Source organism: Emys orbicularis, chromosome 7 (assembly GCF_028017835.1).
Source record: "Emys orbicularis isolate rEmyOrb1 chromosome 7, rEmyOrb1.hap1, whole genome shotgun sequence".
Lineage (NCBI taxonomy): Eukaryota > Metazoa > Chordata > Testudines > Emydidae > Emys > Emys orbicularis.
The window spans coordinates 131,152,276-131,171,962 of record NC_088689.1 but is presented as its reverse complement, the minus strand read 5'-3'; the positions used below and the strand labels follow the sequence as shown (position 1 = coordinate 131,171,962).

General features: G+C 68.3%; 1 protein-coding gene across 2 annotated transcripts in view; it reads left to right on the top strand.

Moving 5' to 3' along the window:
• The window catches only part of CPNE9 (copine family member 9), a 46,036-nt gene that overhangs the window by 8,455 nt on the left and 17,894 nt on the right, over nucleotides 1-19,687 (top strand). The window contains exons 3-11 of one of the 2 annotated variants that reach the window (XM_065407594.1): nucleotides 1,049-1,095; nucleotides 3,424-3,527; nucleotides 9,674-9,713; nucleotides 10,991-10,993; nucleotides 13,181-13,257; nucleotides 14,948-15,011; nucleotides 18,420-18,523; nucleotides 18,647-18,751; nucleotides 19,618-19,659. In XM_065407594.1, the coding sequence (XP_065263666.1) occupies nucleotides 1,049-1,095; nucleotides 3,424-3,527; nucleotides 9,674-9,713; nucleotides 10,991-10,993; nucleotides 13,181-13,257; nucleotides 14,948-15,011; nucleotides 18,420-18,523; nucleotides 18,647-18,751; nucleotides 19,618-19,659 (586 nt within the window). The remainder of the gene's footprint in view (nucleotides 1-1,048; nucleotides 1,096-3,423; nucleotides 3,528-9,673; nucleotides 9,714-10,990; nucleotides 10,994-13,180; nucleotides 13,258-14,947; nucleotides 15,012-18,419; nucleotides 18,524-18,646; nucleotides 18,752-19,617; nucleotides 19,660-19,687) is intronic. The other variant, XM_065407595.1, reaches the window with a different exon arrangement.

Genomic DNA, 19,687 nt, shown 5'->3' with positions numbered 1-19,687 from the left:
AGTGTGTAGTGTATGCTTGGTGTGCCGCATGTCTGGGGTGGGGGCGTGCACAGTGTGTGAAGGGGTGCATGGGGGCGTGCATGAAGCATGTATGCTTGGTGTGCACAAGGGTTGTGCACAGTGTGTGCAGGGGCATGGGGAGAGTGCAGTGTTGGGATGAGCAAGGTTAATGTGTATATGGGGTGAGCAAGGTGCGCCCGCAGTGAGCAAGGTTAATGTGTATATGCAATGTGGTGCACAAGGTATGCCTGTGTGTACGCGTGCAGTGTGATGTGCAAGGTATGTGCGTGCAGTGGGTTGGTGTCCACGAGGTGTGCATGTGCAAAGTATGCCCATGTGGGGTAGGGGAGTGCACATGCAGTGTGTGCACAAAGGGGTGGGGTGTGCAGTGTATATTTGCGAGGTGTATATGTGCAGTGAGGTGTGTGTGTAGTCACTGTGATGTGCAAAGCATGCGTGCACAGTGGGGGACTGTATGAGGTGTGCGTGCACAGGGTGCACCTGCATGAGGTGGGGAGAGTGTGCGTACAGTGTGTGTATGTGTGAGAGACATGCAGTGGGATGGGGTGTGGGGAGGTGCAGTGTGTGAGATGCAGTGAGATAGGGTGTGGGGGTGCAGTGTCTGAGACATGCAGTGGGATGGGGTGTCGGGTGCAGTGTGAGATGCAGTGGCATGGTGTGAGGGAGGTGCGGTCTGTGAGATGCAGTGGGATGGGGTGCAGTGTGAGATGCAGTGGGATGGGTGTGGGGGGTGCAGTGTGTGAGATGCAGTGGGATGGGTGTGGGGGGTGCAGTGTGTGAGATGCAGTGGGATGGGTGGGGGGTGCAGTGTGAGATGCAGTGGGATGGAGTGTGGGGGGTGCAGTGTGTGAGGTGCAGTGGGATGGGGTGGGGGTGCAGTGTGTGAGATGCAGTGGGATGGGTGTGGGGGGTGCAGTGTGAGATGCAGTGGGATGGGGTGTGGGGGGGTGCAGTGTGTGAGATGCAGTGGGATGCGGTGGCTTCTGATGCAGAGGCAGTCATTAACCCCATGCTCTCCTCTCTGCAGTAGTGGTTCTGTTCGTCCAGGGGAGTGGCAGCAAGGAATGGAGGGAGGTGAGTGCCCAGCGTCAGAGCAGCGGGGCTCGTCCCAGTGCCCGGAGCCAGCACCCTGCCGGCTGCCCACACCCTGCCCCCACTGCAGCAGGGGTCGATGTTTGTCCTGCTCTGGCACGGGCTCCTTACGGGGTGCTCGGGAGACCCGCTTGCCACCCCAGCTCCAGCTGCCAATGCGCCCATCTAGCCCTGTGCCCCCCACCCCCCAACAAGCCAGTGGGCTCATCTGCCACGGCTGAGTCTTTGTCAAGGAGAGCGCAAAGCTGAGCAGTCCAGGGCGAGACTTAGCCACCTGACACTGTCTCCTCCCGCTCCCCTGGAGCCCGGCGGCTCCCAGAGCCCGGCCCTGTGCCCGGCGGCTCCCAGAGCCCGGCCCTGCACTCCCAGCAGCTCCCAGAGCCCGGCCTTGTTCCCGGCGGTTCCCAGAGCCCGGCCCTGCACTCCCAGCAGCTCCCAGAGCCTGGCCCCGTGCCCGGCGGCTCCCAGAGCCCGGCCTCGTTCCCGGCGGCTCCCAGAGCCCGGCCTCGTTCCCAGTGGCTCCCAGAGCCCAGCCCTGCACTCCCAGCAGCTCCCAGAGCCCAGCCCTGTGCCCGGCGGCTCCCAGAGCCCGGCCTCGTTCCCGGCGGCTCCCAGAGCCCGGCCCCGTGCCCGGCGGTTCCCAGAGCCCGGCCCTGCACTCCCAGCAGCTCCCAGAGCCCGGCCTCGTTCCCGGCGGTTCCCAGAGCCCGGCCCTGCACTCCCAGCAGCTCCCAGAGCCCAGCCCTGTGCCCGGCGGCTCCCAGAGCCCGGCCTCGTTCCCGGCGGCTCCCAGAGCCTGGCCCCGTGCCCAGCGGTTCCCAGAGCCCGGCTCTGCACTCCCAGCAGCTCCCAGAGCCCGGCCTTGTTCCCGGCGGCTCCCAGAGCCCGGCCCTGCACTCCCAGCAGCTCCCAGAGCCCGGCCTCGTTCCCGGCGGCTCCCAGAGCCCGGCCTCGTTCCCAGCGGCTCCCAGAGCCCGGCCCCGTGCCCGGCGGCTCCCAGAGCCCGGCCCTGCACTCCCAGCAGCTCCCAGAGCCCGGCCTTGTTCCCGGCGGTTCCCAGAGCCCGGCCCTGCACTCCCAGCAGCTCCCAGAGCCTGGCCCCGTGCCCGGCGGCTCCCAGAGCCCGGCCTCGTTCCCGGCGGCTCCCAGAGCCTGGCCCCGTGCCCGGCGGTTCCCAGAGCCCGTCCCTGCACTCCCAGCAGCTCCCAGAGCCCGGCCTTGTTCCCGGCGGCTCCCAGAGCCCGGCCCCGTGCCCGGCGGTTCCCAGAGCCCGGCCCTGCACTCCCAGCGGCTCTGAGTCATTTTCAGAGAGGGTTCCTTGTCTAACTCCTTCATACCCATGGGCCTGGCTGCTCCTGGGCCCAGCGGCAGGTTCGCTGGCGGCTGAGCAGGGCCCCTGACTCCCCGTTCACCTGGAGGGGGCTGCGTTGGCAGCAGAGCGGGCAGCTTGCAGTGCAATGACCAGCCTTCGGCCTGGGCCCCTCTCCTCAGCACCACTGCCCGTCACGCAGCCTCAGTTTGCTTCAGGCTAGGGCGAGTTCTCAGCTTTGCTGCATGGCGTCTCCTGGGGCACTGCCAGCAGCGTGTCTGCTTCCCCTGCGTCACGCTGCTGCTGCTGACTTCCCTGCTGGCGCTGGCCTGCTCCTCGCCAGCACCATGCACCCTGCTGCTTCTGGGGCAGCAGCAGGCTCCTGCCCTGGGCTCAGGTCACGGGGGGGATGCTGAGTGCCCAGAACCAAGGTCTGCTGAAGCTCCCTGAGCCGGGGCTCAGACCTGCAGGCCTGGGGATTTCCAGATCCGTCCCCTCGGCCCAGCAGAGATCAGCCGGAGCTGGGGCCTCGGGACTGGGCTGCCCAGGGACTGGAACAGATTCTTTCTGGGGGCTGCACCTGCTCCGCTAGCCAGTCTGAGCAGGGCCCAACCATCGCTCCGGGCACCAGCTCCAGGAGCAACAGTGCAGCCCCTGGCCCAGCTGGGGGTTCCACAGCGCCCCCTTGCTGAGGGGCTGGGCCTGCCCCACTCTGCACCCTGGGGGGCTCCCGGCTGAGGCCGCCTAATCGCCTGCTCTGCTAAACAGGCCCATATGGCCTCCTGCTCCCGCGCTAATGATCTGGCTCTGCTGTTGGCCTTAATCCCAGGGAATCTGGATTACAGGCCAGGGAGGCAGCTGGAATTAAACAGGGGGCTCTGGGACACTGCCCCCTCCTCACATACGTGCTGGGAAACAGGGGCCATGCCACGGCCACATGGCCCCAGGTGGCCCCTCTGGGTTGGGTTGGGTGCTGTCCCCTCACCCCCTTCTCCCCTCAGTTTGGACGCACCGAAGTGATTGACAACACCCTGAACCCCGACTTCGTCCGCAAGTTCGTCCTTGATTATTTCTTTGAGGAGAAGCAGAACCTGCGCTTTGATGTGTGAGTGAAACCTGATCCCCTCCCCCACCAGATCCCTCTGCCCCCCTGCCTCAGCTCCCCCCCGCCCAGTTCCCCTCCCCCCATCCCTCCTCTGCTCCCTCCCCCGATTCCTCTCCCCCACCCTGCCTTGACTCTGCTCACCCCGCCCAGTTCCCCTCCCCCAGTCCCTCCTCTGCTCCCCCCCCCCCCGGTTCCTCTCCCCCACCCTGCCTTGGCTCTGCTCCCCCCGCCCAGTTCCCCTCCCCCGTCCCTCCTCTGCTCCCCCCCCCCCGGATTCCTCTCCCACCCTGCCTTGGCTCTGCTCACCCCACCCAGTTCCCCTCCCCCCGTCCCTCCTCTGCTCCCCCCCCCCGATTCCTCTCCCCCACCCTGCCTTGGCTCTGCTCACCCCGCCCAGTTCCCCTCCCCCCGTCCCTCCTCTGCTCCCCCCCCCCGATTCCTCTTCCCCACCCTGCCTTGGCTCTGCTCACCCCGCCCAGTTCCCCTCCCCATCCCTCCTCTGCTCCCCCCCCCCGATTCCTCTCCCCCACCCTGCCTTGGCTCTGCTTACCCCACCCAGTTCCCCTCCCCCGTCCCTCCTCTGCTCCCCCCCCCCGATTCCTCTCCCCCACCCTGCCTTGGCTCTGCTCACCCCGCCCAGTTCCCCTCCCCCGTCCCTCCTCTGCTCCCCCCCGATTCCTCTCCCCCACCCTGCCTTGGCTCTGCTCACCCCGCCCAGTTCCCCTCCCCCGTCCCTCCTCTGCTCCCCACCCGATTCCTCTCCCCCCCCTGCCTTGGCTCTGCTCACCCCACCCAGTTCCCCTCCCCCGTCCCTCCTCTGCTCCCCACCCGATTCCTCTCCCCCACCCTGCCTTGGCTCTGCTCACCCCACCCAGTTCCCCTCCCCCCATCCCTCCTCTGCTCCCCCACCCTGCCCTGGCTCTGCTCACCCCGCCCAGTTCCCCTCCCCCGTCCCTCCTCTGCTCCCCCCCCCCCGATTCCTCTCCCCCCCCTGCCTTGGCTCTGCTCACCCCGCCCAGTTCCCCTCCCCCGTCCCTCCTCTGCTCCCCCCCCCCCGATTCCTCTCCCCCCCCTGCCTTGGCTCTGCTCACTTGCTGCTTTCCCGCTTGGCCCTTAGTTGGAGACCAGGTTATTTGTGGCATGGCTGCCAGCTGGGCCAAAGTGGAGTCCTTCCTGGGAGAACTGGAGGTGAGGTTGCAAAGCTCTGGGACGGTTGTAGCATGACGGGATGCGGTGGCTGTGGTGTGACCCGGCAGGGCAGTTGCAATGTGCTGGGACATAGCAGGGTGGCTGCGGCCAGCGTGACACAGCAGCTGCGGAGGGACGTCTGTGGCAGCTGCAGCACAACAGAGCGGCGGTTGCAGCGTCGCGTGACGGAGCGGCTGCGGGATGGCAGGGTGGCTGCAGGGCGGCGTGACGGAGCGGGCGTGGCATGGTGAGGTGGCTGTGACAGTTGCAGCGTGCCAGGGCAGCTGCAGGGTGGCTGTGGCGGCTGCAGGATGGTGTGACGGAGCGACTGTGGGGTGATGGGATGGCTGCAGGGTGGCGGGCTGGTTGCAGAGTGCCAGGGCAGCTGCAGGGTGGCGTGACGGAGCGGCTGTGGGGTGGTGGGGCGGCTGTGGTGGCTGTGGGGTGGCAGGGTGGCTGCAGGGTGGCGTGACGGAGCGGCTGCAGGGTGGCGGGGTGGCTGCGGGGTGGCGTGTCAGGGCGGCTGCAGGGTGGCGTGACAGAGCGGCTGCAGGGTGATGTGACAGAGCGGCTGCAGGGTGGCGGGGTGGCTGTGATGGCTGTGGGGTGGCAGAGTGGCTGCAGGGTGGCGTGACGGAGCGGCTGCGGGGTGGCTGCAGGGTGGCGGGGTGGCGTGTCAGTGCGGCTGCAGGGTAGTGGGGCGGCTGTGGTGGCTGTGGGGTGGCAGAGCGGCTGCAGGGTGGCGTGACGGAGCGGCTGCAGGGTGGTGGGGCGGCTGTGGTGGCTGTGGTGGCTGGGGGGTGGCAGGGTGGCTGCAGGGTGGCGTTACGGAGCGGCTGTGGGGTGGTGGGGCGGCTGTGATGGCTGTGGTGTGACGGAGCGGCTGCAGGGTTGCGTGACGGAGCGGCTGTGGGGTGGTGGAGCGGCTGTGGGGTGGCAGGGTGGCTGCAGGGTGGCGGGGGTGGCGTGGCAGGGCGGCTGCAGGGTGATGTGACGGAGCGGCTGTGGGGTGGTGGAGTGGCTGTGGGGTGGCAGGGTGGCTGCAGGGTGGCGTTCCGGAGCGGCTGTGGGGTGGTGGGGCGGCTGTGATGGCTGTGGGGTGGCAGGGTGGCTGCAGGGTGGCGTGACAGAGCGGCTACGAGGTGGTGGGGCGGCTGCGGGGTGGCAGGATGGCTGCAGGGTGGCTGCGGGGTGGCGTGTCAGGGCGGCTGCAGGGTAGTGGGGCGGCTGTGGTGGCTGTGGGGTGGCAGAGCGGCTGCGGGGTGGTGGAGCGGCTGCAGGGCGGCTGCAGGGTCATGTGACGGAGCGGCTGCGGGGTGGTGGGGCGGCTGTGGTGGCTGTGGGGTGGCGTGACGGAGCGGCTGCGGGGTGGCAGGATGGCTGCAGGGTGGCTGCGGGGTGGCGTATCAGGGCGGCTGCAGGGTAGTGGGGCGGCTGTGGTGGCTGTGGGGTGGCAGAGCGGCTGCGGGGTGGTGGAGCGGCTGTGGTGGCTGTGGGGTGGCGTGACGGAGCGGCTGCGGGGTGGCAGGATGGCTGCAGGGTGGCTGCGGGGTGGCGTGTCAGGGCGGCTGCAGGGTAGTGGGGCGGCTGTGGTGGCTGTGGTGGCTGGGGGGTGGCAGGGTGGCTGCAGGGTGGCGTTACGGAGCGGCTGTGGGGTGGTGGGACGGCTGCGGGGTGGCTGCGGGGTGGCGTGTCAGGGTGGCTGCAGGGTGGCGTGACGGAGCGGCTGCGGGGTGGTGGGGCGGCTGTGGTGGCTGTGGTGGCTGGGGGGTGGCAGGGTGGCTGCAGGGTGGCGTGACGGAGCGGCTGCGGGGTGGTGGGGCGGCTGTGGTGGCTGTGGGGTGGCAGAGCGGCTGCAGGGTGATGTGACGGAGCGGCTGCAGGGTGGTGGGGCGGCTGTGGTGGCTGTGGTGGCTGGGGGGTGGCAGGGTGGCTGCAGGGTGGCGTTACGGAGCGGCTGTGGGGTGGTGGGGCGGCTGTGGTGGCTGTGGGGTGGCAGAGCGGCTGCAGGGTGGCGTTACGGAGCGGCTGCGGGGTGGTGGGGCGGCTGTGGTGGCTGTGGGGTGGCAGAGCGGCTGCAGGGTGATGTGACGGAGCGGCTGTGGGGTGGTGGGGCGGCTGTGGTGGCTGTAGTGGCTGGGGGGTGGCAGGGTGGCTGCAGGGTGGCGTGACGGAGCGGCTGTGGGGTGGTGGGGCGGCTGTGGTGGCTGTGGGGTGGCAGAGCGGCTGCAGGGTGGTGGAGCGGCTGTGGGGTGGCAGGGTGGCTGCAGGGTGGCGTGACGGAGCGGCTGTGGGGTGGTGGGGCGGCTGTGGTGGCTGTGGGGTGGCAGAGCGGCTGCAGGGTGGTGGAGCGGCTGTGGGGTGGCAGGGTGGCTGCAGGGTGGCGTGACGGAGCGGCTGCGGGGTGGTGGGACGGCTGCAGGGTGGCGGGGTGGCGTGTCAGTGCGGCTGCAGGGTGGCGTGACAGAGCGGCTACGGGGTGGCAGGGTGGCTGCGGGGTGGCGTGTCAGGGCGGCTGCAGGGTAGTGGGGCGGCTGTGGTGGCTGTGGGGTGGCAGGGTGGCTGCAGGGTGGCGTGACGGAGCGGCTGTGGGGTGGTGGGGCGGCTGTGGTGGCTGTGGGGTGGCAGAGCGGCTGCAGGGTGGTGGAGCGGCTGTGGGGTGGCAGGGTGGCTGCAGGGTGGCGTGACGGAGCGGCTGTGGGGTGGTGGGGCGGCTGTGGTGGCTGTGGGGTGGCAGAGCGGCTGCAGGGTGGTGGAGCGGCTGTGGGGTGGCAGGGTGGCTGCAGGGTGGCGTGACGGAGCGGCTGCGGGGTGGTGGGACGGCTGCAGGGTGGCGGGGTGGCGTGTCAGTGCGGCTGCAGGGTGGCGTGACGGAGCGGCTGTGGGGTGGTGGGGCGGCTGTGATGGCTGTGGGGTGGCAGGGCAGCTGCAGGGTTGCGTGACGGAGCGGCTACGGGGTGGTGGAGCGGCTGTGGGGTGGCAGGGTGGCTGCAGGGTGGCGGGGTGGCGTGGCAGGGCGGCTGCAGGGTGATGTGACGGAGCGGCTGTGGGGTGGTGGGGCGGCTGTGGTGGCTGTGGTGGCTGGGGGGTGGCAGGGTGGCTGCAGGGTGGCGGGGGTGGCGTGGCAGAGCGGCTGCAGGGTGATGTGACGGAGCGGCTGCAGGGTGGTGGGGCGGCTGTGGTGGCTGTGGTGGCTGGGGGGTGGCAGGGTGGCTGCAGGGTGGCGTTCCGGAGCGGCTGCGGGGTGGTGGGGCGGCTGCGGGGTGGCAGGGTGGCTGCAGGGTGATGTAACGGAGCGGCTGCGGGGTGGTGGGGCGGCTGTGGTGGCTGTGGGGTGGCGGAGCGGCTGCAGGGTGGCGTGTCAGGGTGGCTGCAGGGTGGCATGACCGAGCGGCTGCGGGGTGGTGGAGCGGCTGCAGGGCGGCTGCAGGGTGGCGTGACGGAGCGGCTGCGGGGTGGTGGGGCGGCTGTGATGGCTGTGGGGTGGCAGAGCGGCTGCAGGGTGATGTGACGGAGCGGCTGCAGGGTGGTGGGGCGGCTGTGGTGGCTGTGGTGGCTGGGGGGTGGCAGGGTGGCTGCAGGGTGGCGTTCCGGAGCGGCTGCGGGGTGGTGGGGCGGCTGCCGGGTGGCAGGGTGGCTGCAGGGTGATGTAACGGAGCGGCTGCGGGGTGGTGGGGCGGCTGTGGTGGCTGTGGGGTGGCGGAGCGGCTGCAGGGTGGCGTGTCAGGGTGGCTGCAGGGTGGCATGACCGAGCGGCTGCGGGGTGGTGGAGCGGCTGCAGGGCGGCTGCAGGGTGGCGTGACGGAGCGGCTGCGGGGTGGCAGGATGGCTGCAGGGTGATGTGACGGAGCGGCTGCAGGGTGGCGTGACGGAGCGGCTGCAGGGTGGCGTGTCAGGGTGGCTGCAGGGTGGCATGACCGAGCGGCTGCGGGGTGGTGGAGCGGCTGCAGGGCGGCTGCAGGGTGGCGTGACGGAGCGGCTGCGGGGTGGCAGGATGGCTGCAGGGTGATGTGACGGAGCGGCTGCAGGGTGGCGTGACGGAGCGGCTGCGGGGTGGTGGAGCGGCTGCAGGGCGGCTGCAGGGTGGCGTGACGGAGCGGCTGCGGGGTGGCGGGGTGGCTGCGGGGTGGCGTGTCAGGGCGGCTGCAGGGTGATGTGACCGAGCGGCTGCGGGGTGGTGGGGCGGCTGTGGTGGCTGTGGGGTGGCGTGACGGAGCGGCTGCGGGGTGGCAGGATGGCTGCAGGGTGGCTGCGGGGTGGCGTGTCAGGGCGGCTGCAGGGTGATGTGACGGAGCGGTTGTGGGGCGGCTGGGGTGGCTGCAGCAAGGCAGGACGATTACAAGGCTCCTCATGCTGCTCCCAGGGTTCCTGACTCTGCCGTAGGCAGAAACAGAAGCTATTCCGGCCAGCGTGTAACATGGGCCCAGCCTGAAGTCGTCATGACCCGGGAACGCAGGGCAGGAGCCCAGTGGTGCGACACCCAGCAGCGCCCGGGGTGGGCGAGACCATGAGACGTGGGGGCTGGAGAACAGCTGTGCCTGATGCCAGGGGCACGTCTGGGCCTGTCTCTGTCTGTGCAGGGCCCAGCTCCCAGCGGCCTGAGGACACAGCAGGCGCTGGTGCTTCGAAGCGGTGCCCCCCCCAGTCGCTGAGCGACGCAACCCCAGCTGTGTGTCCGCATCAGTGGCCCACAACAAGGGGTCCAGGAGCCCCACAGGCCTCTCCGGGCAGTGCTGGGCGTCAGGGCGGCCACCGGGCGCCAGCCTCCATCACCTGCTGGGCTTGGGTGTGCTCAGCACCCTGCATGTGGGACCCCGTAGCCCCCGTCTCGTCCCAGCGCTGCCCCGGATAGAGCTTGTTCCTGGGGGGGCGGACTCTGACTGGGGCAGCACTGGGGGGGGGGGGGGGGTCCTGCGGCCATTGCAAGGCGCTCACGGCTCGCCTCTCTTCCCCACAAGCTACAATGTGGATTCCAAGAGCTGCAACATCTCTAAACACGTGAGTATGGACCCGGACCTGCCCCCGGCTCTCCCCCCTTGGACTGAGCCCCCCCCAGACTCAGGCCCCCGCTCTGCCCCCCCCGACCCAGCCTCCGTCTCTGCCCCCCCAGACTCAGCCCCCCCCCGCTCAGCACCCCGCTCTGCCCCCCCGAACCCAGCCTCCAGCTCAGCCCCCCCTGCTCAGCACCCCGCTTGGCCCCCGCTGGACTCAGCCCCCCGCCCTGCTCCCCCCCCGCTTAGCCCCCCACTCTGCCCCCCCCGGACCCAACCTCCAGTTCAGCTCCCCCCGCTCAGCCCCCCCTTGGCCCCCCCTGGACTCAGCCCCCCGCCCTGCTCCCCCCCCGCTTAGCCCCCCACTCTGCCCCCCCCGGACCCAGCCTCCAGTTCAGCTCCCCCTGCTCAGCCCCCCCTTGGCCCCCCCTGGACTCAGCCCCCCGCCCTGCTCCCCCCCCGCTTAGCCCCCCACTCTGCCCCCCCCGGACCCAGCCTCCAGTTCAGCTCCCCCCGCTCAGCCCCCCCTTGGCCCCCCCGGACTCAGCCCCCCGCTCTGCTCCCCCCCCCGGACTCAGCCCCCCGCTCTGCTCCCCCCCCCCGCTCAGCCCCCCACTCTGCCTCCCCTGTGCTCAGCCCTCCCCTGTCACCATGTGCCTTGCGGGTCCCTAGTCTCAGCCGTGTTGCTGGACCAGTGAGACGCTGCGGCTCTGTGGCCTGCGGGGGGGGGGGGGGGGGGGTGTTCAGGGTCTCCCCAGCTGTGGTGCAGAGGCGGCTCGGCCCTGTCTGTAGGGGGCACAGACTGAGCCCCGTTGCTGGGGCACCTCGCAGCCCCACTGCACAGATGGGAACTGCGGCCTGGCGAGGCAGGGACTGGCCAGAGGCCGCCCAGGGGCTGAGCCGGTTCCCAGGCAGTGCCCCGGGCGCAGGCCTGGCCCAGCGGGAGCAGCTGGCCATCTGGTCCTGGCAGGAGAGCGCAGCATAGGTGCCGGATGCCCAAGGAGCTGCACTGTGTGTCCGGCACAGAGAACACGGGCCTGGCCCTGGCTGCTGCTTGGCGCCGCTCACCCAGGCGCTGACGCCGGCTCTCTGGCATCCCCTCCCTGCTGCTCTCCGGAGCCTGCCCCCAGGGTGCCTGGCTGGATCCGGTGCTGCAGTGGCCCAGAGCGATGGGGCTACCCGCTACCTGCTGCTGGCCCTCAGAGGGGTGGCAGCCCGGGCTCCATCATCACCCTAGTCTAACCTGCTCTCTCTCTCTCTCTGTTGCCAACCCTGGGACCACAGAAGGTACGTGCCTCTCCTGCCCACAGTGGCAAATGGGCAAAGCACAGCCGGAGCGAGGGCTGGGCTGGGGGAGTCCCAGGTGGGCAGGGGCCGTTTGTCACCAGGGACTGAACCCTGCCTATGCTGGTTACCCCTGCAGGCAATGCCCCCCCCAGCCGGGAGGGCCTGGGGGCCCTGGACAGGACTCCCGGGGCAGGGAAGCAGTTGGAGCCGTTGCAGCGCAGAGCTGTGGTACCTGTGCCTCCCGCCACGGGGGGCCTCTCTTCTCCTGGGCAGCCGGGGGAACATCCCTCCCCACATCCTGTCCTGGGCCCTGGCCGTTGCTCCTGCAGCTCCGGAACACAAAGGGCTGGTGGAGGTTGCCAACCAAGACATGGGCCATCCCTCCCCATCGGGGTGCCCCACAGCACCTGCTCCCCACTGCAGCACTGGCCTCATTTCAGCAGCAAGCTCTGGCTGGCAGGGTGCAGGCAAGAATCCAGAACATCAGCACAGCCGTGCTGGGTCAGACCAATGGTCCGTCTAGCCCCGTGTCCTGGCTCTGGCAGTGGCCAGGTGCAGCAGGGAAACAGGGCAGTGATCCAGTGATCCAGCCCCTGGCGCCCACTCCCAGCTTCTGGCAGTCAGAGGCTTAGGGACACCCAGTGCACGGGGTCCCCTCCCTGCCCATCCTGGCTAACAGCCATTGACGGACCCGGCCTCCAGGAACTGAGCTAGGTCGGTTCTGACCCCAGTTACACTTTTGGCCTTCACGTCCCCTGGCAACGAAACTAGCATCCTCCGCAGACTGTCTGCGCTGCGTAGAGAAGCACGGCCTGGGGTTTGTTTAACCTGCTGCCTATTAATTGCATTGGGTGACACCAAGTTCATGCATTATGGGAAGGAGTAAATAACACTTCACTCTTCACTTTCTCCACCCAGTTATGATTTTATAGACCTCTATCATATCCCCCCTTAGTCGCCTCTTTTCCAAGCTGAAAAATCCCAGTTTTGTTAATCTCTCCTCAGACGGAAGCCGTTCCATATCCCTAATCATGTCTGTTGCCCTTCTCTGAACCTTTTCCAATTCCAATATAGCTTTTTTGAGATGGGGCGACCACATCTGCACGCTGTATTCAAGATGTGGGCGTCCCATGGATTTATATAGCGGCAACATGATATTTTCTGTCTTATTATCTATCCCTTTCTTAATGATTCCCAACATTCTGTTTGCTTTTTTGACGCCGCTGCACAGTGAGTGGATGTTTTCAGAGAACTAGCCACGAAACCGAGAGCTCTCTCGAGGGGTCACAGCTCACTCAGACCCCATCATTTTGTAGGTACACCTGAGAGGCGCATAATGGAGGCTGAGGGAGGCTAAGCCTCCCCAAACCTTGTGCTGCCGGGGAGGGGGGACCAGTGATGGATTACTGCATGGGCCACAGGGCCTGTGCCAAGGAGCACCGGCCAATTTGGGGCCCTGAGAAAAATCTCCCCCGCCATGGGCTTTTTTGGTCTTGGAGCCGCAGCGGGGGGGATCGGGGGGAGGGGGAGGAGCGAGCGGGGGGGTTGGGGGAGGAGTGAGCGGGGGGGGCCTGTGGGTGGAACAGGGCGGAGCCCATGGAGGAAGGGGTGCAGCCATGGGTGGGGTGGCAGCCCTGACCGAGCTCTCAACTCCCACCCCAGCCGGAGCCATAGGAGGAGGGTCCGAGCTCTCAGCCCCCGTGCCCTGGCCGGGACTAGCAGGGCAGGGGGGCTGAGAGCAGCGAGCGGGGGCGAGGCCTCAGCTGGAAGAGGTGGAGTAGGGGGCTAGCCACCCCAAGGGGACGCTTCACCCACTGCCCACGTATGTAGTGTCAGGATTATGTTTCCAATGTGCTTTACTTTGCATATGTCAATGCTGAATTTCATCTGCTAGTTCGTTGCCCTGTCACCCCGTTTTGGGAGGTCCCTTGGTGGCTCTTTGCAGGCTACTTTGGACTTAACTATCCCAGTAATTTAGTGTCATCTGCAAACTTTGCCACCACCTGGGTGGGATGTGCTCTGAGCCGCCCAGCTCTGGGGGCACCCCAGGGTGGGACTTGGGGCTTCCGAGCTGTCCTGCCCTGGGGGCGCCCGGGGGGGGGGGTTGGGGACATGCCATGGGCTGCCCTCCCACCTGTGGGCGAGACCAGTGCTCTGTGTGCCCTAACTAGCGAACCTTGTTGGCAGGACTTTCTGGGCCAGGCGTTCGTGGCGCTGGGCGAAGTGATCGGATCCCAGCGGAGCCGCTTGGAGAGACCCCTCACGTGAGCCTCCCTTCGCCTGCTCCTGGGGGCTCCGTGCAGGGGGGAGGGCCTGGGGCAGGACTCCTATAACCCTGCATACTGCCCCCCAGCCAGCCAGTCCCTGCCCCCCCACATACTGCGCCCCAGCCAGCCAGTCCCTACCCCTCCACATACTGCCCCCCAGCTAGCCAGTCCCTGCCCCCCCACATACTGCCCCCCAGCCAGCCAGTCCCTGCTCCCCCATAATGCCCCCAACCAGCCAGTCCCTACCCCTCCACATACTGCCCCCCAGCTAGCCAGTCCCTGCCCCCCCACATACTGCCCCCCAGCCAGCCAGCCCCTGCCCTGGAGCTAGGTCAGAGCCAGCGCCCCCCAGAGGGGAAAGGCCCCATGTCCCAGGCCCATGCCACGGTGCACATGGGGAGCTGGCTGGGCAGGCCTGTCACGGTGCCTGGAGCAGCAGGGCCAGCCGCACTCAGACACAGGCCCAGGAAGGGAGTGAGACGACTTCTTCAGGGTGTAGCTGGGGGAGGCTGTGCTGAGGGGGGGACCCCCAACAACATCCCGCAGCCCCAGGGACCATCCGGCCCTGCCCGCTGGCAGAAAGGCGGCTTGGAGGGGCCAGCGAGTCCCCATGGGCTTGGTCCCCTGTGGGGCGCAGCTCCCCGAGGGAAGGGGTCCCCGCGGCCGGCAGAGCACGTGCTCTCTCTCCTGAAGGCAGTGGGGATGTGCCAAGCAAACCCCCCTGAAATCTGCAGGGCCTGCTTGGTGCATCAGCTCGGCTGCAGCGCAGAGGGCTGGGAGCCCGGGAGCCTCGTCTGACCTGCCGCCCCCGTGGTGGGCGTCTCAGGCTCAAGCCCTGCTGCCGGCCACACTCCAGCTCCCTCAGGGACAGTACGGCAGGGACGTGCCCAGCACAGGGGGCCAGGGAGACACCAGAGCTCCCTGCCACCCACCACACCTGTCAATGTGTCTGCTCCCCCTCAGCCCAGGGCGCTGCCCTGCCCCCCCCAGTCCCCCTGCTGGGAGCTCCCCCCAGCCAGCGCCCTGCCCCGCCCCCACAGCCAGCGCCCTGCCTCGCCCCCCACAGCGCCCCCTGCTGGGAGCTCCCCCCAGCCAGCGACCTGCCCCGCCCCCACAGCGCCCCCTGCTGGGAGCCCCCCCACAGCCAGCGCCCCGCCCCCACAGCGCCCCCTGCTGGGAGCCCCCCCACAGCCAGCGCTCTGCCCTGCCCCCACAACGCCCCCTGCTGGGAGCCCCCCCACAGCCAGCGCCCTGCCCCGCCCCCACAGCACCCCCTGCTGGAAGCCCCCCCATAGCCAGCGCCCTGCCCCGCCCCCAAAGCACCCCCTGCTGGGAGCCCCCCACAGCCAGTGCTCTGCCCGGCCCCTATAGCGCCCCCTGCTGGGAGCCCCCCCCACAGCCAGCGCTCTGCCCTACAGCGCCCCCTGCTGGAAGCCCCCCCACAGCCAGCGCCCTGCCCCGCCCCCACAGCGCCCCCTGCTGGGTGCTTCCCCCACAGCGCCCCCTGCTGGGCAAGTGCTCTGCTCTGGTCATTGGCTTTGGCGCTTCAGGGGGCTGAAATGCTGATTTCACAATGGGGCAGACAGGACCCGGGGGGGGGGGGGAGCAGCCAAACGCGCTGCAGCCGCGCCCCTGTCCTGCCTGCCGTCCGCTCCTGCCAGCGCTAACGGGATGTTTCTTGTCCCAGGGGGGTCCCAGGGAAGAAGTGTGGGACCATCCTGCTGTCAGCTGAGGAGCTCAGCAACTGCCGGGTGAGTGCGTCTCACGGGCCCGGGCATGCTGCCTCCGCTCGGGGCTGGCTGCAGGACCCACGGGACGCTGGGGGGCTGATGGTGGCAGAGGAGGGCTGAGGCATGTGTACGTGGGGGACTGTGTTGGGGGGCCGAAGGGGTGTGCGTGTGGAGAAGGCATGGGTCTGGGCAGGGCGCCGCTCTCCCCATGTCAGTGGGGTGGCCCAGGTCGGGCAGGGCCTGCCCTACAGGCTCTGAACACGCCATCTGCCTGGGGCCTGGGCTGGCCCTGGCTCCCTGACCCAGGGCCCAGTTAGTCGTGTGGGCAGCAGAGGGCTGATGGCAGGATGGGGGGCACGGGTAGAGTTGGGCGTACAGGATGGAGTAGCAGGGGGCTGATGGCAGGATGGGGGGCACTGGTAGAGTTGGGGGCAGGATGGGGTAGCAGGGGGCTGATGGCAGGACGGGGGCACTGGTAGAGTTGGGGGCAGGATGGGGTAGCAGGGGGCTGATGGCAGGACAGGGGCACTGGTAGAGTTGGGGGCAGGATGGGGTAGCAGGGGGCTGATGGCAGGACGGGGGCACTGGTAGAGTTGGGGGGCAGGATGGGGTAGCAGGGGGCTGATGGCAGGACAGGGGCACTGGTAGAGTTGGGGGGCAGGATGGGGTAGCAGGGGGCTGATGGCAGGATGGGGGGCACGGGTAGGGTTGGGCGTACAGGATGGAGTAGCAGGGGGCTGATGGCAGGATGGGGGGCACTGGTAGAGTTGGGGGGCAGGATGGGGTAGCAGGGGGCTGATGGCAGGATGGGGGCACGGGTAGAGTTGGGGGTGCAGGATGGGGTAACGGGGGGCTGATGGCAGGACAGGGGCACTGGTAGAGTTGGGGGCAGGATGGAGTAGCAGGGGGCTGATGGCAGGATGGGGGGCACTGGTAGAGTTGGGGGCAGGATGGGGTAGCAGGGGGCTGATGGCAGGACGGGGGCACTGGTAGAGTTGGGGGCAGGATGGGGTAGCAGGGGGCTGATGGCAGGACAGGGGCACTGGTAGAGTTGGGGGCAGGATGGGGTAGCAGGGGGCTGATGGCAGGACGGGGGCACTGGTAGAGTTGGGGGGCAGGATGGGGTAGCAGGGGGCTGATGGCAGGACAGGGGCACTGGTAGAGTTGGGGGGCAGGATGGGGTAGCAGGGGGCTGATGGCAGGATGGGGGGCACGGGTAGGGTTGGGCGTACAGGATGGAGTAGCAGGGGGCTGATGGCAGGATGGGGGGCACTGGTAGAGTTGGGGGGCAGGATGGGGTAGCAGGGGGCTGATGGCAGGATGGGGGCACGGGTAGAGTTGGGGGTGCAGGATGGGGTAACGGGGGGCTGATGGCAGGACAGGGGCACTGGTAGAGTTGGGGGCAGGATGGGGTAGCAGGGGGCTGATGGCAGGATGGGGGGCACTGGTAGAGTTGGGGGTGCAGGATGGGGTAACGGGGGGCTGATGGCAGGACGGGGGCACTGGTAGAGTTGGGGGCAGGATGGGGTAGCAGGGGGCTGATGGCAGGATGGGGGCACGGGTAGAGTTGGGGGCAGGATGGGGTAACGGGGGGCTGATGGCAGGACAGGGGCACTGGTAGAGTTGGGGGCAGGATGGGGTAGCAGGGGGCTGATGGCAGGATGGGGGGCACTGGTAGAGTTGGGGGTGCAGGATGGGGTAACGGGGGGCTGATGGCAGGACGGGGGCACTGGTAGAGTTGGGGGCAGGATGGGGTAGCAGGGGGCTGATGGCAGGATGGGGGTGTCACGGAGTCCCTGGGCGATGCTGGAGCTGCTCCCTACGCAGCCGGGCAGGGCTCTGGTGAAGTCTCCTCTCTCGGAGCAGACTGTCCCCAGGGCAAGAAGCTCACACGGCTTCACCTTCCTGGGTCTGACCTTGGAGCATTCAGCATCCTCTGCCCCTCCGTGCGCTTCCCGCAGCGAGTCCGCCCAGGCGGGGTCCTGAGGAAGCCAGAGGGTCCTGCCCCCCAACTCCGCAGTCAGACGTGACTCTCAGCCAGCCAGTAACGCAGAGGTTTATTCGATGACAGGAACATGGTCTAAAACAGAGCTTGTAGGTACAGTGAACCGGACCCCTCAGCCAGGTCCATTCTGGGGCCCAGCGAGCCAGACACCCACGTCTGTACTCACTCCACGTCCCCAGCCAGCCCCAGACTGACTCACCCTCCAGCCCCTCGATCTCTGGGCTTTGTTCCTTTCCTGGGCCAGGAGGTCACCTGATTCCTTTGTTCTCCAACACCTTTAGCTATCACCTTGCAGGGGAGAAGGGCCCCGGCCATTAGTTGCCAGGAGACAGAGTGCCTGCCCTTTGCTCTGCAACAATTACACCCCCTTATCCCACCACCTAGAGGCTTAAGAAATGCATAGGGGAAACTGAGGCACCCCTACAGTATTCAGAGGAAACATTAAGAACAGTCCCACTTCATCACAGGGGGGAACTGGTAGAGTTGGGGGCAGGATGGGGTAGCAGGGGGCTGATGGCAGGACGGGGGCACTGGTAGAGTTGTGGGGCAGGATGGGGTAGCAGGGGGCTGATGGCAGGACGGGGGGCACTGGTAGAGTTGGGGGGCAGGATGGGGTAGCAGGGGGCTGATGGCAGGACGGGGGGCACTGGTAGAGTTGGGGGGCAGGATGGGGTAGCAGGGGGCTGATGGCAGGACGGGGGGCACTGGTAGAGTTGGGGGGCAGGATGGGGTAGCAGGGGGCTGATGGCAGGACGGGGGGCACTGGTAGAGTTGGGGGGCAGGATGGGGTAGCAGGGGGCTGATGGCAGGACGGGGGGCACTGGTAGAGTTGGGGGGTAGGATGGGGTAGCGGGCTGATGGCAGGACGGGGGCACTGGTAGAGTTGTGGGGCAGGATGGGGTAGCAGGGGGCTGATGGCAGGATGGGGGGCACTGGTAGAGTTGGGCGGCAGGATGGGGTAGCAGGGGGCTGATGGCAGGATGGGGGCACTGGTAGAGTTAGGGGCAGGATGTGGTAATGGGGGGCTGATGGCAGGATGGGGGGCACTGGTAGAGTTGGGGGGCAGGATGGGGTAGCAGGGGGCTGATGGCAGGACGGGGGGCACTGGTAGAGTTGGGGGGCAGGATGGGGTAGCAGGGGGCTGATGGCAGGACGGGGGCACTGGTAGAGTTGTGGGGCAGGATGGGGTAGCAGGGGGCTGATGGCAGGACGGGGGCACTGGTAGAGTTGTGGGGCAGGATGGGGTAGCAGGGGGCTGATGGCAGGATGGGGGGCACTGGTAGAGTTGGGGGCAGGATGGGGTAGCAGGGGGCTTGGCTACCATGGTGCAGGCCCCTCCTGCCTGCATCTGCAGCTGCCCCTCGCCATCCACCCCCTGCCTGGATCCTGACCCGCCCCACCCTGATGGAGTCCGTTTCTTTTAGGACATTGTCACCATGCAGCTCTGCGCCAACAAGCTGGACAAGAAGGACTTCTTCGGGAAATCCGACCCCTTCCTCGTCTTCTACCGCAGCAATGAGGACGGCACGTACGTGTGGGGCCGTGCGACGCCCCACCCTGCATGGGGCAGGCGCCCAGCGAGGAGCAGCTGGGGTGGGTTCCTACCTGCTAGTGCCTGCCCTCAGCCCCACTTCTCTGGTGCCTCCTCCAGGTTCACGATTTGCCACAAGACAGAAGTAGTGAAAAACACACTCAACCCGGTGTGGCAGTCGTTCTCCATCCCCGTGCGAGCCTTGTGCAACGGGGACTACGACAGGTCAGGAGCCAGATACGTGTCTATCCTGCCCTGCCACCGGGGGCTGCATGCACAGAGCCAGAACGCGGGCAGATCCCAGACACACAAACTCCGGGGCCCAGCAGGGCCCTGGGGGAGGGGCAGCTCTCTGGGCCAGTCCTGTGGGGGCAGGAGGGGCTTGGCCTGGGGGAGGAGGAGGGGATGGTGGAGCAGGGCCCTGGGGGCAGGGATGGGGGAGTTGGGAAGGGGATGGCCAAGCGGGGCTCTGGGAGCAGGGGAGGGGATGGCCGAGCAGGGGGCAGGGATGGAGGAACAGGGCCCCGGTGGAGGAGTGGGGGAGGGATGGGGGAGTGGGGACCCATGGGCGGGGATGGGGGAGCGGGGCCCCAGCAGGGATGTGGGGGCAGGGATGGGGGAGTGGGGCCTTGGGGGCGAGGACAGGGGAGTGGATCCCTGGCAGGGGAGGGGATGGAAGCAGGGCAGCAGGGCCCCAGCTGGGGAGTGGGGGAAGGGATGGGGGAGCGTGGGTGGGGATGGGGGAGTGGGGAAACAGGGCCCCAGTGGAGGAGTGGGGGATGGGGGAGCGGGAGCCCTGGGGGCGGGGATGGGGAACAGGGCCCCAGCAGAGGAGTGGGGGCCCGGGGGTGGAGATTGGGGAGTGGGGGCCCAGTGGGGGCAGGGATGGGGGACTGGGGGAACAGGGCCCCGGCAGAGGAGTGGGGGAGGGCTGGGGGAGCGGGGGCCCGGGGGTGGGGACAGGGGAGGGGGAGCAGGGCCCCAGTGGGGACCCGGGGGCGGGGAGGGGGAAGCATGGGGTGCCAGGCCCCCGGGGCTCTCCAGGCCCATCCTGGGTGCTCGCTAACCTGCTGCCTGCATTTGTATTTCAGGACGGTGAAGATAGACGTGTACGACTGGGACCGGGATGGAAGGTGGGACCAGGCCGTGAGGAGCCCAGGG